Source organism: Zootermopsis nevadensis, unplaced genomic scaffold, assembly GCF_977971745.1.
Source record: "Zootermopsis nevadensis isolate Lab colony 2312 unplaced genomic scaffold, Znev_1.0 Znev_ptg000021l, whole genome shotgun sequence".
Lineage (NCBI taxonomy): Eukaryota > Metazoa > Arthropoda > Insecta > Blattodea > Termopsidae > Zootermopsis > Zootermopsis nevadensis.
The window spans coordinates 22,530,987-22,547,851 of NW_028259153.1; the positions used below are offsets into that span (position 1 = coordinate 22,530,987).

Here is a 16,865-nt window from a genome sequence, read left to right on the forward strand (position 1 = left end):
CTACTACTTTAAATACTCTATTTACTCTTGGTCATACGTATTTTCCATTTAATTGTTTAATATTCGCCAGACATCTTTCAGCCATACAAGTAATGGGAAGTATATACATTTTTTTAAAATATATCAAGGGAATAGTCAGCTTGGACGACCTAGACATAAATGGGAGATAATATTAAAACGGAAAGATCAACATTTAACTTCCTTGGTAACACCAACGAAGGAGTTGCTCGGAGTCGTGATGTGGAATGATGGCAATTTACATGTGATCATCTGGGCATGCGCATCGCTTACCTACCTATATCTGTACTAAGTTAACGGCTTCATCTCTGAGCCGGAAGTTGCAAACTTCAATACAGGATTTAAAATTTCGTGTGGAATGTTTCCAGCTGCTGCATTGGTAAGTACAACGGACCAAGCGCTGTCCGCGTGTCTCAGATTGCTTATATCTGATCTAAACTTGAGGTGACATCAATTTTATTGTGATTTCAATCTTCTCCCGTTTCAGAAATATCTGCGTGGATTTGCGCAAGCCTGAGCCACTATCTTGGCAACAACTGATAGAACAGATATGGCTGCTACTGCTGCAGTGTTGTAATCGGGTGGAATCCTCTACCAGAGACTACACACCTCATCTGTTACACTCGCAATGTTCTTCGCTGCTTATCTACGTCATTACTAAAGTCACAAGGAAGGCGAGACGTCATTTTGATGTTGGCGAGTGAGGACGCTTGAACGCATGCGTAGCTGTTCGTTTTGATTGAAGTTTGTGCTGTGGGACGCGATGTGTTCGTGACTTTTAACGTTCAACTGAGCTTTATGTGAAGAAGGTAAGTAGTTATTTTCGTGTTTCTGATGTTTAATTTAGAATTATAACTTTCGTGTTTATTCATTAAGGCTGTTCACGTTACGCACGAGATACTGAAAAGAAGTCTCGATTTATTTGATAACTGAGAACGTAAGCGAAAGAGGTTAAACCATTGAAACTGAATTTTTATGACTGTTCAATAATGTAACGTGTACGTTACTCGGGACGTAGAATAACATAAAACGGTCTTTAAAATCATAAATAAATACGTAAAAGGTTAAAAACTATATGATTTGTTTATATTAATAAGCTAATTAGTACTCTACTTAAAATTTTAGTCTCTTTGTTTTGCTGTAAACGAGTAGAAGTTTCAACTTATGGCGCAAAGTGGGAGTGGAACACAAAACAAAATTGTGTTATTCGTGCCGTTTATTTATGAACCGCGTGCTCTTCTATGGTGAAAATATTTTATGTTATATCTTAGATTATAAAACGACAGTACATCAACTGATTAATTTACTTATTATTAAGATAAGATGATAACCAGTATTTGAATGGAGTGATTGGAAGATAAAGCACGTATTGACTCAGAAGGGATAAAATAGGAAGGTGATAATGAATGGCGAGGAAGTGATCGTGGCCCATTTCAGAAATAATTATCAGCTTACTAAAAAATCTTATCGAGATTTGAACCGAGTACCTGGCGAATGTTAGACGGGTTTTGGGGCCCGCCCAGTCTCCTAAGGATGTGTATTGTCTAGTTGGAGATAATAAGATGATTATGAATTATAGCTGGGAAGGTTTCGCAATTAAACAATTGTGGCGTGGTTTAACCCTTCCTCTGTTACTCAAGAGATATCTCGTACTCATCCGTCTGGTCTTGATTTATTTCACATTTAAGGCAAATGAACGAACCCCACTCATAATCTGTGAACACCTGAAGCCAGTTAATTGTTCTTGGCTTACCGACAATGTCAATTATACGTCAGCAGACGAATATATTAACAGAAACGGAAAGCATTCGCCTGGAGAGACTGAGGAAAACTATTAAAACACTGAGTAATATCACGTGGTCGCCCGGACTTGGGATTCGATCCGGGAACCTCTTTTTAGCAAAGGAATGTTTCTGTTAAGTTTATCGCATTTTTTGAAATTTAGATTCGAACTGTAATTCATCTGGATGAAGCAGTGTCTAGACGAGTCTCGTGACTGTGCACGTGATATGTTTTGATATGCACTTGGTTTCAGACAGCCGGTTTCTGGGTTTAAACGTCTTGTGGACTTGTCGATAGATGCTAAGCTTTCGGAGATTTCTGTCTACACCCATCCTCATTCTCTGAAACGTCCACACTGCATTACAATTCAGAAGACAAACATCGACATATTCGTCGGTGTGAGAACCTCAAAGAATTTCGCTTAAATATATCTAAATGTTGTCGTCCGTGAACAAATAAAAATGATGAAATGCGCTGTAAGATTTCTCATTATGGGCCGTGGATCTCAGTTAGTTACCAAGACGTGCTACGGAGCACGACTCTTTGGTTAACAGGAAACTTATCCTTAGATTACGCATTGTCTTAAAGTCGCCGTGTTATCTTGGGTCAGCCTTTGTTTGCTATGTTCATGTTAACAGAGCGATAAGGGAGATGCATATTCCAACCTGAGAGCGAATATTTCACATAGACCGTCTTCTGAGATGCTACGTCTTACAGGGCGATCGCCCTGTTTATGGATACGGCAAACACCCCCGAAACGTCGGTACATTTGTTCTACACTACACGTCGTAAGATTCTAAGAGACACGTATATTTCTTCATCTCTATTTCTGCATGGTAGTAACAACCTCTGAAACGTCGGTATAATCTACCAGACAACATAAAACAACATTCCAAACGAGTCACCTTGAGGTCCATACTTCGGAAGGTCCATCAGGTGTTATCAGAATGATCAAATTAAGGAGAGTGAGATGGGCGTTGCATGTAGCATGCATGGGACGATGAGAAATTGTTGCAGAATTTTGACTGGCAAGTCTGAAGGGAACGTACCGCTTTTGTAAGACCAAAGCGTTGATTAGATATAATATTAAAAAGGATCTTAAGGAAATAGGGTGTGAGGATGTGGACTGGGTTCAGCTGGCATAGGATATGGAACAGTGGCGGGCTCTTGTGAGTACGGTAGCGAACATTTTACTTCTATAATAATTAGGAAAAATCTTGATTAGCTGAACGACTATCAGATTCCCAAGAAGGACCCTCCCAGAAGCCATAGTACCTACACCCCTGAATCCATATGAATGTTATATATTTACATGTATGTTATATCAGTGCTTGATGTACTCCTGTTGGGTAACTTTAATTATGTCGTGTGTTATTCTGTACTGAGAACGGACAGCAGACTGTCAGTCGGCGCACGTCATAAAACCATGCGGTGTGTCATGTGGTAGACACAGGAAGCTATAACGGAAATTAATAGCCCACACGTTGAGAGCACCTTGCTTGCAATATCGCCACAAGTAACCTCGGCCAGACCCGCCCTCCCCGTAGGCGTGCCATTTTATCTGACCAGAAACATTCTTATAATTGCCCATACATCTCGTAACACTGTTTCGTTTCCGTCCACAAAAATCGTCCTGAAGATGATTGTCTTCCGGGATGTCATCAAGACTTCCTCATAGCCCTGATGATGGAAGCAGTAAGCATCACTGAAACGTCCCGGAAGACATATTTACTCGTCGCCTCGTGAACCTGAAATCTCATCTAAAAGTTATCCCGTACTCCAGCTTTAATATTAATATTTCTTTCTGAAAAATTATGCACGTGTGAACCGCCACTGCTTTCGCCGCACGACACGCAATTAAACTGATGTTAATTTCTGTCGTGTGCTTCGAAATCGATTACGTCATCTCAGGTGATGTTTCACACGTGACTAAGTCCAATGTTATTTTCGTGGCCACTGCGGTCACCGGACTTCACTCCCAATAGATTTTTCATTTGCAGAGTTACATGAACTCAAAATGAAGAGACGAAAGGAAGTACATAATCAAATCTTTAATTCTGTAAGATGCGTTAATGAACCTGATGTTCCACGTGACGTTCGAATAATCTGGAATTTCAAATATCGATAGCTCTGTAACCGTTGAGAATCCAATTTAAAATGGAAGATTTATAGGCTATGAACAAAGAGAGATTCAAAAGAAAATCATAAAGATATTTCGTCATGTGATTTGGCAATGTCGTATCTGTCCACAGTTCCAGTCGTAAGAACGCTCTAAGCGTGCGTGTTTTTAAGCGTTCTTTCTTATCACACTCTCTGAATTTAGTGCCCCACATGTCTGTTTATTCTATCGAGTCTATTCATATCCCCAAGCACAATAGACTCACATCACTCCTTATCAAAGTGGTTGCCTGTAACAAAGAATTCATTTGCTTTGCAGATACCATTTTTAACAACCACACCTTTGCTGAAAGACTTTCAAAGTCGCCATCACGTTCAAGGCCAGTTATCCAAAAGTCTTGTTTCTAAGTGGAAAAATCAATCTTTCGTGCATAATATTAACGTTTTTAAACGTTTTGTTACGGTCTGGAATTCTGTATTTATTTTTAGTGTTCTGTCTGACGACAGGTCCATATGAACAGGATCCTTCCATCCTTTTCTCGGACTGGGACCTGTTCATATACGTTCTTGGCAGATGATCCAGAAGTGGTTTGCCATTGCCTTCTTCTGTGTGTAAATGGAGTAATTGTTGGGATGCCACGGAGGAAAACTCCGTGTTGCCTAGACCACGGCCTTGCCCAACACAAGTTATAAATTCGAACCCGAGACCCCAGGATTACAAGGCCAGCGTTCTAACCGCTAGACCACCGTGGCTTATCGGAATTATGTATGCAATATTAATATGAAATTCGCCCTAACTTCTTCAATTTTCTCGTGATTTTGGTGCGTAACTCCTCATATCACATAACTCGTATGAGCAGTTATAAATCTTATGTTTTCCGTTGCCTTCTGCATCACGAGGGCGATCGCCCCGTAAGAAGTAGCATCTCAGAAGACGGTCTATGTAAAATATTCGCTCTCAGGTTGGAATATGCATCTCCCTTATCACTCTGTTAACATGAACATAGCAAACAAAGGCTGACCCAAGATAACACGGCGACTTTAAGACAATGCGTAATCTAAGGATAAGTTTCCTGTTAACCAAAGAGTCGTGCTCCGTAGCACGTCTTGGTAACTAACTGAGATCCACGGCCCATAATGAGAAATCTTACAGCGCATTTCATCATTTTTATTTGTTCACGGACGACAACATTTAGATATATTTAAGGACATCACGGCCCTGGGCTGTTATAAGCCGGAAGAAGATAATCTAGATGCTACTGAGGAAAAACCCGTGTTATCATTCTGATAATGTGTTTGACAACGGTATAATACGATACACTTTTCGGATATTGTCTGTCATCTGTTATTTAAAATTAAAATTTTACGTTGTTACGTGTTAGAATACGCGGTGACCCAACCCGTTAAGACAGCAATCCACATTTGACAATTGGTTTTAAAGTCATTGGGTGAACATGATATGATTACTACACTTAAGACATTTAGTTTATTATAAAATATTTAAAGGCGACTATACATAGCAACTGCTGAACCCAAGGGCTGTTTTTACATTAATCTAGTGACATGACATACAAATTCTACTATTACATATTTAATTTATGTAGCCACATAAATGTTCGTAGCAACATAACACTTGAGATTTTGACCTGTGTTTATTGATGTTTATGGCTAGGAATGACTTAAGGAATAGATAGAAAACAAATAAACCAGAAACATCGACAAGATTTTGTTTGAAAGTGTTGATAATAAACCACGTTAAATAGAAGACGGACATGGACAGATAATCCAAAGCACGAAGATGCTGACAGGAAAAAGGCAGATGGTGCAAAAATTCCTTTGTTTCTCTCATTCGTCTTGGTGGATTCTAAATACAGGCGGAAAATACTCACTTCATTGCAATTTGTTTGTGCAAATTGAGAATGTTCCTTGAAGATCATTATCTCTACACCATAATCTAATCTGAAGTAGTAGATATAATGTTTATCTTTACGACTTATCAAATATTTATAAACTGGAAACGCCTCTGATTTCAATATTAAATCATTTATTTAACTCTCTTAAACGTATTTAATCTAGATATCCTCTTACGTCTGAAACAGGAGTGGGAAGGATCGGTCCACCGAAGTAAACATGGTTTAAAAAATACTTTGTTTATTCTGCCTGTGTTATTGGTCTTGATGTGTATTTATTCCAGAACAAATTTGTGATTGCAAAGATATTTGTTTTCGGGGGAGATCAGAAATGAGTCTTGTTCGTTTTTTAATTTTTCATTGAATGTTATATCGAAAATGTGTTCATATAAAATTCTGTGCCGAATGTAAAATTTATATCCGTTAATAAAATCGACCACCTGCTAGAAATTGGTGAAATTCAGTAAAATGCGAGTTGTCACCATTTCGTATTAGACTGTTAACAGCTGTTTTACTTGTCAGAAGAGAGGCTGACATTGGCGATTTCCGTGTTTTATCTCTGTTGCAGACAAAATGAGGTTCAGAATATCGTCTCTGTTCGGTTCTAGAGGGAATTTCAAGCCATGCACCCCGGCATCCAAGACCGCAGTCGTGGAATCATACATCGTAAGTGGAAGCAGCAGGCTTTACTGATCTGTCGACCTCGGTTTGATTGGTACGATTACAGACTACGTATTGTTGAGGGGGGTTGTTGGCCTTGTTAACGCTTCAAAGACGAAGGCCTTTTAAATAATGTTTAATAATTCAGTCCGTACCGCAAAGAAAACAACACTTCGCCATTACAAAATCAGATTCTTGTATGGCGATGCGTAATGTGTTGATACCGTGCCAACATTTTTAGCGCCGTGTTGTGACGGCAACTTCTTCGGCATAGGAGTGAGACGGGTAGCATAAATGCAGCTTAACTTTACACATATTATTTTCCTGAGTAACCTTTTTCTACGAATCGATTTTATTTATTTGTGTTGTGTAATTAACGACGCTGTCAGTACCTGAGACGATGCGACAGCTAATGATTGTGAAATTAAATTAACTGGAGATGAGTTTATTTACAAATATAGGTTTGTATGAGGCTACCTCGGCTCCAACATCTTAACACCGGATTTTCATTGCGTGCTATTCTTTTGCATACATACATTTTAGTTTACGTTCCCATGCGTTGAATTTTATTATCGTATATTTTACTATCATCTGCTTGTATTCCTGTTTATGTTCAATTTTATCTATAAAGTTTCTTATATTTATTCTGTTTGTACAATTTATTATTTTTCTGTTTCCATATTTAACTTATTTTGACTCAGAAACAGCTTCCACGTTTTTATTTGTTTATTTTGGACAACTCTACGATGTATGCGTAACATTTTCATTACCTACACGTGGAGGGCGACTTACTCCCTACACAAAAGGGAGCACAGGTATTTTCGGTTTAATGTAAATTCTGTTGTAGACAGGGTTTTATATGCAATAAAATGCAAACGTGCGTTTGTTGTGTGATGGCAGCCTGCTAAGCAGAAGCGACAATATCCATCACACTTCAACGGCCATCCTCCTGGAGGCAGCGAGGAGCTGAAATCCACGGAAGCGCTCCCGCCAGCCCCCACGACCAATCCAATTGCATCAGTCAGCATCCCCGAGCGTGTGAGTGTAGTACCGACGCCAGAAGACACAACGGATGACGTGTCACATGAACCGCAGGCCAGCCAAGATGACCTTCCCAACCAGAGGAGGGACGAAGTGTCGGCCGAGGTGCCCAAGTTCGGTGTGTCCGCCGAGAGCCATCGCGTTAGTGACCTTGAAACCCCAGTTTTCGAGAAGAACAAAGCGTAAGTCCTTAAGGAAATGGCCTTTTGGATTGTTGAACAGACTGTTGTACCACGTGTTTTGATCTAAATAAACCCGTCCACTGGAAAGTGTTTCAGCTTCAAGTAGATGAATGTCTTCTGGGATGTTGCAGCTTGTAGCCTAGTAGAAATTGACCAGTGTTTCGGAAGTACTTACTGAGTTCATCATCGGGATAGACTGGCACAACATTTCCAGAAGACAGTCGTTTACATTGTGACTGCCATGAGAATCTGAAATCTCATCTGCTTCAACATAATTTATTTACGTAATAATATGTTTTAAGATATTAAAATCACATTCAGGAAGAAATAGATTAAATTAAGAAATTTCTTTCTACAATTAAGTTCTGAATCCTTCATTTTCACTTCCATCTTATAAAAACTGAAAGATTTATTATTTTAAAAAGTATAATTTTCATTTTTCTGGGTTAAATAGATTTATTAATTTTTTCTAGTAATGTTTCAGATCTCAAGAGTTGATTAGGAATGCGATCCTGGCCAATGACTTCCTGAAGAACTTGGATCAAAGTCAGATCGAAGCTGTTGTAGACGCAATGTACGCCAAGGAATATGAAGCGAATCACAATGTCATTACAGAAGGAGAAACAGGTCAGTCGCGTTGCAATAAATTCTAATTTTTAAAGCCAGGACTTGAAGGTGATATCTCATCTCCGGTTATTGTCAAGATACAGAAAGTGTGGGATTTATCTCCATTCCCTTAATTGTATGCATTTTGTGTTAGCCTCTTAAGTTGGGGCGAAATTTATGCCATTGCATCACTAGTGGGGCTTTTTTATTTTATTAAAAGTAATGGTGAATTTTTTTATATATTACAGAAAATACATATTTATTATTTATGGAAATAAATATTTTTATGTTGTTTAAATTTTTAACTACTTTACAGACAATTTCACAACATTTTTTAAACATTTATAATTTGCTCCCCCCTGATATTTCTATTGGATTTAGTGGAGTAATTCAAAATAAATCCATTTTAATGTCTTGCGAGATCTACTGTTCACATAGTTTGAGAAATAATTTGCAATTCCATCAAATTAGTTAGGAGAAAATCATTACGCCAAAAACCACTGTTCTGTCATGCACGGTTGCTTATTTTTCCGTACCATCCAAATCTCGGTGTAAGCGCTCATACTACGACTAGAGCAGAAAAACTGAGTTAAAGGGGTTAATTTAGCAAGAGCACTTACTACGAAAATCTGAAGGGGTTGGTTACCCTGTGTATTCAGATGGAACCTTTCAAAGAAATATTTCTACATCAAGATTTTCTCACAATTTTTTTTTATTATTATGCTATTTAAATATATTTTTTTTCAAAATGCCAGTATTAAATTAATTCAAGTAACTGTAACCCAGTAACCATTAAGTAATCTGATCATTTATCAAGTAACATTTCAGAATCATCAAAGTGGATGACTTCACCCAGATGGAATTCTGGGTATTGCATAGGTTATGAAAATACGTTCTTTCTTTTCTGCCAAAACCGAGATATGAATTGATTGATGCATTACGTGATTTTATTTTGTATATTTCTGCGTGTAGGCTATTTTAATAACCTGTTGATTTATCTGTTATAGGATCACACCTCTACGTGTCAGCTGAGGGAGAATTTGAAGTGTTTGTGGGTAATAAGAAGGTGCTTAGCTTTGGACCGGGGAGAGCGTTTGGTGAACTTGCGATCCTGTACAACACCAAGCGTAATGCAACCATCAGAGGTAAAGTTAATGCTGGCTCTACAAGGCAGATAATATTAATTAACAAATGTAAACTACGAACTTGAGAAAGTACTCTTAAACAAAATTAAGAAACAAAACAAACAAACAAACATCAAATTAATTTTTGTTGTGAGAATCTTTATGTCATTAGCTGTCAAGGGAATAAATGTTTAATATCCAAATTACAATAAACATGACAAATTTCTTCTTCTCCTCTTCCGTTCAGTCCTCTGTTAGGTCCGTCTGTCCGAGGCTTTGATCGAGGTTTCGAAACATCTTCCTTTTTATGGTGCAAGGTTGTTAGCCTTGCGACCAACCCCCAACCTGTAGGACCAGGGTACCTGTCTTAGTCGGACCTCTCCCCCTCGACCAATCTGGCTAGGGAGGCCCTACCAGTAGCTCTTGGGGTCACTGAGGTACTCAAGTCCCTCCACCACCACGACAAGGTGCAGGTACCATTAAGTGGGGCTTTATACTCATTATTTAGAGAATTACAGTGCAATCTGTGAATGAACCAAAGTAAAAGTCAGACATCTGTCCAAGTTCTATCGCGTCTAATCTTCTGCCTTGCTGTTTACAGTTGTTACCACTGCCCGGGTTTGGGTGCTCAACAGACAGGTGTTCCAGCAGATAATGATGCGCACCCGTCTTCAGGACATCGAGGACAAGGTCAAGTTCCTGCGCAGCCATCCACTCCTCAAGGACCTCAGCACTGAAATCCTCGCCAAAATGTCAGACCTTTTGCAAGTGGTGAGCGTTGGTTTAGTTTAGTCTATAATGTAGTTGATATTGTAGCTTTCATGATGACTGAATGCAGTGAAGTCTTCTCAGATGAACAGCTGATGATAGAGATACAATCTTCTGCCAGAGCTGGTGCTTGCCATGGCACAGGTAGCAGGACCAGGCATCTTTATAGAATAAATTTTCAGTGTTTTAGGAGATTTTGTCTGAGACAGCTGATCACCTCAGAAGACTTTATTATGTTATTTTATTCTGTGCGTAATGCATCTGCTGGCATCTGTTCCAAACAGGAGTTCTTCCGTCCCGGACACCGCATTATACAGCAGGGCGATAAGGGTGACAAATTCTACATAATTAGTGGTGGAAATGTGAAAATCACCAAACTAGAACCAGGTTTGTCACATTTCACATATATCAAATTTCATACAATTAAATATATTTCTGTCCCGCGCGGTCTGAGGCTTCACGCTTCGGACCGGCGATACAGAATGCGCGCTGGTTCGAGTCTCGGGGGAGAAGAAATTTTCTCATGAGCTTTCGACCGGTGTATGGGACCGGTGCCAACCCAGCATCGTGAGGAAATTGGGGAGCTACAATGGGTAGCGTGATCCAGTCATGAAAACTAGCAATGGCTGGGGGTTCGTCGTGCTGACCACAGGTCATCCTATATTTGGTCGGATGATCGTTCACCTCTGCTTAGGCATGTGAAAGCGAGGCCAACAGCCAGCTTTGGCTCTCAGAGGGCTGTTACGCCACGGAAATATATTTCTAAAAACATGCATGTATGTACAGAAACATACATAGACTTTATTTTGACATTTTTGTGACAGTGGCGATCAAATACTGACCCTCTACCGAAAGACCGTAACCCCAGTTTCACCCTATTTAATAAAAATTATTGATGTGACATTATTTAATGTGAAGACAAATAAAATAGGGATTTAAACACTGCAACTGAGAACAATTGACAGTGGAGTAGGTATGCTGGAAGAAAGTTAAAGCATTTCACAAGTATATTACAAAAACTTTGTCTGTAATGTGTTTTTAACTTTACTAATCTTTTATTACTTTAATCTGTGCATTGCAGGTGCTGACAAGGAGAGGGAAGTGGGAACACTTTCACATGGAAAATACTTTGGCGAACTAGCGCTGCTGAAGGAAGACACGCGGCAGGCTACTGTAACTGCAATGCCGCCTGGTGTTGAATGCCTTGTCCTTGACCGAGGGTATATAACTTACTCAGTGAATCAAAAAAAAATATGTATAATGTTCATATTAGGGGGTGTAAATTTTTTATTGTTACATATCTGCAGATTATTACAAAATAATTTTAAACCTTCAATTTCTATTGACAATAGTTAATTCTTTAATGACACTGTACAGTACTGAATGAGAGTCAATGTAGATTAATTTTATTTAATCGATAATTAATTCATTTAATATTTTTCTCCAATATTTTTATTTTGTACCTGTGACATAGACCAGGCAGTTAAGCCCAGCTTCAGACCCAGAGGCCGAGATTCGATTTCAGGGCGGACATTTATTTTTTTGGTGCACAAAGAGGCATTGCGACAGGCTTTCTTCAAGATGCTTTTGAATTTTTTCCACAAAACATAATTCTATAAATGATCTATAATTACCCCTGAACTGTGCAACAGGCACAACCAACCACATATTATTACGTTCTCGATCCTTAGCTGGAGTTTCTTTTCTGACTTTCTCTTATTGAAAATTTTTATAGCTGTTTTTAATGTAAAACTTGACGATCCATTTGTTATTCTTCCGCAGTCCATTTATCCAGCTACTGGGAAACTTGGATGAAATAAAGAAAAATGCTGATGTATATAGCAGCAACAAAAGAGACTCGTGGGACCTCGCTACGCAAAACATCAATCTAGGTATGGTGCCATAAGCAAAGAGACACATAATGACATTATTCGCAGCTAGCACGTAATTGGTTGGATAAAACAAGCAGGGATATGGCACACACACACAACTCAAAAAGTACAAGCAACAGAAATAACAGAAATGTTGGACAATTTTTAATTATAAAAACATTTTAAAAATTTCTTGCAAGAAATAATTTTAGATGGAACAAAAACCAGATTGAGCAGGTTTTTATAAACACGTTGATGAACATTGAATATTTAAATTGCATTTGGGGAAAGGTAGACATGAAAACAGAAAAATCAGTAATCTATAGGTTATGTAATTTTTTCAATGTATGCCCAAGTTTCCCCAAATACTCTGACCAGAATTCTGACCACTTTTCACCTGTCCTACGTGTTAATTTAATCTTATCATTCAAGAAAAGGTGGTTTAAACCTTATAATATGGGGCTGTCAGCCCGACTTTAATTCTATGATTAACAGTTTCGCAGTATGACACACATTGCATATAAGACACAGAACTAACTAACTAACTAGATGGCTTACAGAACCCAAAGGTTCATCACCGAATTAACCAAAGCCCTTCACCAGACCCTGTCCTGGGCCAACGAAATCCAGTCTCCTTCAACTCCTATCTCCCATAGACCCCGCCTGACATTATCTTCCCATCTACGTCTAGGTCTCCCCAGCGGTCTCTTCCCCTCAGGCTTCCCGACTAATACCTGGTGCAAACCTCTTGTCCCATCCATGCGCGCTACATGCCCCGCCCATCTCATTCTTCTCGACTTAACCAAATATCCTCCTCAACGCCCTATTCTCAAACACCTGCAATCTGTGTTCCTCGCTCTTGAGTGAGAGACCGTGTTTTGCACCCATACAAAACAACAGGCAAAATTATTGTTTTGTGTACTTTAATTTTCAGGTTCTTAGAAATCAGACGCGAAGACAAAAAATATTTTGAACTGAGAAGTAGTGAGCGTTTCTGGAATTTAGTCTCCTCCTAACTTTCTCATGAGTATCATTTTGATGAATAAAGATAATTGATATTTTAAATTACACGTAACTTCAGGTACAATCAGTGACTTTTGAGAATAAGCTTAGAAGCGAATTTAGAATAAAGGATGTGCATTTCTGCTCAATTTCAGAGTATGGATACATTGAGTTGCATGAGCTGGATGTGGTAGGGACACTTGGAGTGGGTGGATTTGGGAGAGTGGAGCTTGTGCAGTACCACAAAGACAAGAACCTTGCATTTGCCCTCAAGTGTCTGAAGAAGTCCTATGTCGTAGAACAGCAGCAGGAAGAACATGCGTACAATGAGAAGAGAGTAATGTTGGCCTGCGCAGACTGCCCATTTATATCCAAGTAAACATTCTTACAAAATAAACAAACTTGTTAACTTAATAATAGTTCGGAAGTATTTTCTATGTTTCACTGAAAATGTTTAATGTGGGCCCTCAATATAAATTTCTGTTACAGATTGTTTGTTTGTTTGTTTGTTTGTAGGTTATATCGCACATATCGTGACAATAAGTATATTTACTTCCTAATGGAAGCCTGCTTGGGTGGAGATGTGTTCACAGTCCTACAGAAGTATAGGTCGTTTAATGAAAATACAGCCCGCTTCATGACAGGGTGTGTGGTAGAGGCACTGCACTATCTTCATGATCGGGGCTTTATTTATCGTGACCTAAAGCCAGAGAACCTGTTGTTAGATCACAAGGGCTACGTCAAAATGGTAAGTGATGTCGCAAACGTAATCTTGTAACGCGAGATCTTTCTCATCTTTATGATAACATAAACATGCTAATAAATTAAAAGATTTGTTATTTCTTAACACTATTTAACCTGAAGCTGACATTTTATACCACTTCTTCTTCTTCTTCTATGGCTCTACGGTCTGTATTCGGTCCATGGCCTCCTCGATTCTCCTCTTCCGTTCGGTCCTCTGTTAGGTCCGTCTGTCCGAGGCTTTGATCGAGGTTTCGAAACATCTTCCTTTTTACGGTGGAAGGTTGTTAGCCTTGCGACCAACCCCCAACCTGGAGGACCAGGGTACCTCTCCCCCTCGACCAATCTGGCTAGGGACGCCCTACCAGTAGCTCTTGGGGTCACTGAGGTACTCTAGTTCCACCACGACGACAAGGTGTGGGTACCATTAAGTGGGGCTTTGTACTCATCGCCTTTATAAAACAGAATAATGCTAGTAGAAAAAGAATTAATTTATTTGTGGTTTTGCTTTTGTAGCTCAGGATGATCATTGAATAGGAAGGGATATGGAAGGAAGTGGTCATGGCCTATATTAAGGTACTGTCCCAGAACTTGCATGGAGGACTCTATGGAAAATTATGAATAGCTTGAGAGAGGATAGCAGGTTTTTAAGTTGAGGTTTGAACCCAAGACCTTGTGAATATGAAGCAAGGGTTTTTTACGGTTGACCACAGTGCTTAATGAGATGAAGAAGGTGAAGATATTTTACAGTGTATAATAAAACTTATTATAAGAAGTTTTAATATTCTAGATTGACTTTGGGTTTGCAAAACGAGTAGGCGAAAGTGGAAAGACGTGGACATTTGCTGGAACGCCAGAATATGTGGCACCTGAGATTATCTTGAACAAGGGTCATGACAGGTCTGTGGACTATTGGGCCCTGGGAGTGTTCATACATGAACTGATCACTGGAAGGTAATGTGAAATGTGTTCTCTCTTTAAAAAAAATATATATGGAATTGGTCTGTTACCTCTATATATCGATAAAAACTATATTCATTTATATACAATGTTTCTTAGGGGCTTTCGGTAGAAAAGTGTACAATTTGTAACCATAAAAAATGCAGGCTGAGCGTGTAAATGTGTCAAGAGCGTGTGTATTTCTCATGTCAACATTGTTTGATTCTTCAGTTATTTAATGACATTTCTACAATTGCATATATAGTTGAAATTTAAATTATAAATTTTCCTGTTGTTTTGTATGAAAGTAAAACTTAACTGTAGGGAATTGTTGGTACCACTAAATCATCTTGAAGATAAATATTAATGGTTCTAGGTTAATTGGACACTTCTATTGAAAATTCAAAACTATAACCAATTACAAATTTTAAATTCTTTTCAGTACAATTGTTCATATACATTGTGTAATTTGTTGACATCCACTACATTCAGGATATCAGGTCAATACTTCAACCCAGTATCTCCGAAATACAATGGAAGAATGCTAACAATTGTTTTGAAATTTCCAGACAAGGGTTGGATTTAAAATTCTTGGTGTATAAAGGAAAGGACAAAGTTGATTAACAGACTTAGTGATATTCTTGCTGTTTCAGACCACCATTCCGGGGTAAGGACCATATGCAGACCTATAACCTAATTCTCAAGGGTATAGAGTCAGTACATTTCCCAAAGCACGTGACAAAAGGAGCACAAAACTTAGTGCGCAGATTATGTCGTGCTGTTGCCACAGAGAGGCTTGGATATCAGAAGGCTGGAGTACAGGATATCAAAAATCACAGGTACGTAGACCAAGTTAGTATTCTTTTAATCGGCACGCTATATTTATGTGTCCTACCACAAAGCAGAAGATGTTGATATTTTTGTTTAGCACTGTGCCGTACAATTTTTTTAAAATGTTTGCTTTTTACAGATGGTTCCAGGGTTTTAACTGGGAGGCCCTTCGCAACCGTCAAATTTTGGCGCCTGTTATCCGACCTGTAAGTAATTAACCGACTAATTAACTCCATCAAGTAGACTCCTTCTTAAAAATGTTATAGTTACTGAGCTAACCAGATGAATTCAGTCCACACCCTCCCATGCTTACGGCGTCCATGATAGTTCATAATCTGGTCTTGTAAAACACTGGTTGAATCAAAGTTACGTATGACGGTAAGTGAATGAAATCTACTTTATTTTTTGTCTTATATAATTCTTCCGAGACATAAAAATGGAAGTTGTAAGACTTTTATGAGCTCTGTGTAAGCTGGCAGGGTTTCATTATGTTGAAGAATGAAACTTGAATCATAAAGAAAAGCTGAAATTCTCAGTAAGAAATGCCCTATGTGACTATCCAATATGTTGGTATTGTATATTTCAGATTCGTGGACCAACAGACCTTGGTAATTTTGAAAAATATCCAAAAGACAGAAGTATTCCACCAGACGAAACCTCTGGCTGGGACAAGGACTTCTAAAAACTCTGAAGCTCCTTCTCTTACTCATCAGTGAATTGTTTCAGAAGTTGAATATTACTTGTTCTAAAACTGTACATGTGAATATTTATTTAAGTCTGGACTTTACACTTGGTATAATAAACGATGGTTCTTCAGACTCACTGCCATGGAAACCTCAAATCCTACAACGCAGAAGTATCTTATTGACATGGTACTGAATGAAGCATAGTATAATTTTACCCTTTATCCCTCTGATGAATACAACACCAAAGCATATTACATTATTTTAAGAGACATTTAAGTTAATTGATTTGAGATTTTAGGTTTTAATGGTGACAAAATGTGAATGTTTTATTTTGCATGTATATTAAAAAAGCCTTCCATACCTCTGTCTTCACTGATTAAAATTTACCACGATATAAATGAATATTTGAACGAGAATGCTTTGTTTGAAATGTATAAATAAATTATGAATAAGGTAATTTTTCATGTTTATTTTCTTTATGTATGTTGTGGCATAACAGAAAAATAATATGCTGTGGGTTTAACTTTGATTGATTCTGCTCCCATGTATTCTAATTTTATTCAAATGGCTAATGCAAGTAAAGTAT

At 38.4% G+C, this 16,865-nt stretch overlaps 1 protein-coding gene across 1 annotated transcript; it reads left to right on the forward strand.

Annotated features, from left to right (window-relative positions):
- Window positions 1-310: 310 nt before the first annotated feature.
- Window positions 311-16,736, forward strand: LOC147873241 (cGMP-dependent protein kinase, isozyme 1-like). Its single transcript, XM_087353115.1, has 16 exons — window positions 311-397; window positions 506-827; window positions 6,397-6,494; window positions 7,389-7,711; window positions 8,196-8,338; window positions 9,325-9,462; window positions 10,043-10,212; window positions 10,494-10,596; window positions 11,291-11,429; window positions 11,992-12,101; window positions 13,238-13,457; window positions 13,599-13,830; window positions 14,614-14,777; window positions 15,416-15,601; window positions 15,733-15,799; window positions 16,180-16,736. The coding sequence occupies exons 3-16, from the start codon at window positions 6,402-6,404 to the stop codon at window positions 16,273-16,275; spliced, it is 2,184 nt and encodes a 727-aa protein (XP_087209241.1). The 5' UTR covers window positions 311-397; window positions 506-827; window positions 6,397-6,401; the 3' UTR covers window positions 16,276-16,736.
- Window positions 16,737-16,865: the final 129 nt, after the last annotated feature.

Excerpts from the sequence above, each read along its gene's own strand:
- LOC147873241 (XM_087353115.1), top strand. The coding sequence starts at position 6,402 with ATGAGGTTCAGAATATCGTCTCTGTTCGGTTCTAGAGGGAATTTCAAG. Across the intron at positions 7,712-8,195 it reads GTTTTCGAGAAGAACAAAGC|ATCTCAAGAGTTGATTAGGA; the intron begins GTAAGTCCTTAA and ends GTAATGTTTCAG. Across the intron at positions 13,458-13,598 it reads GACTGCCCATTTATATCCAA|GTTATATCGCACATATCGTG; the intron begins GTAAACATTCTT and ends GTTTGTTTGTAG.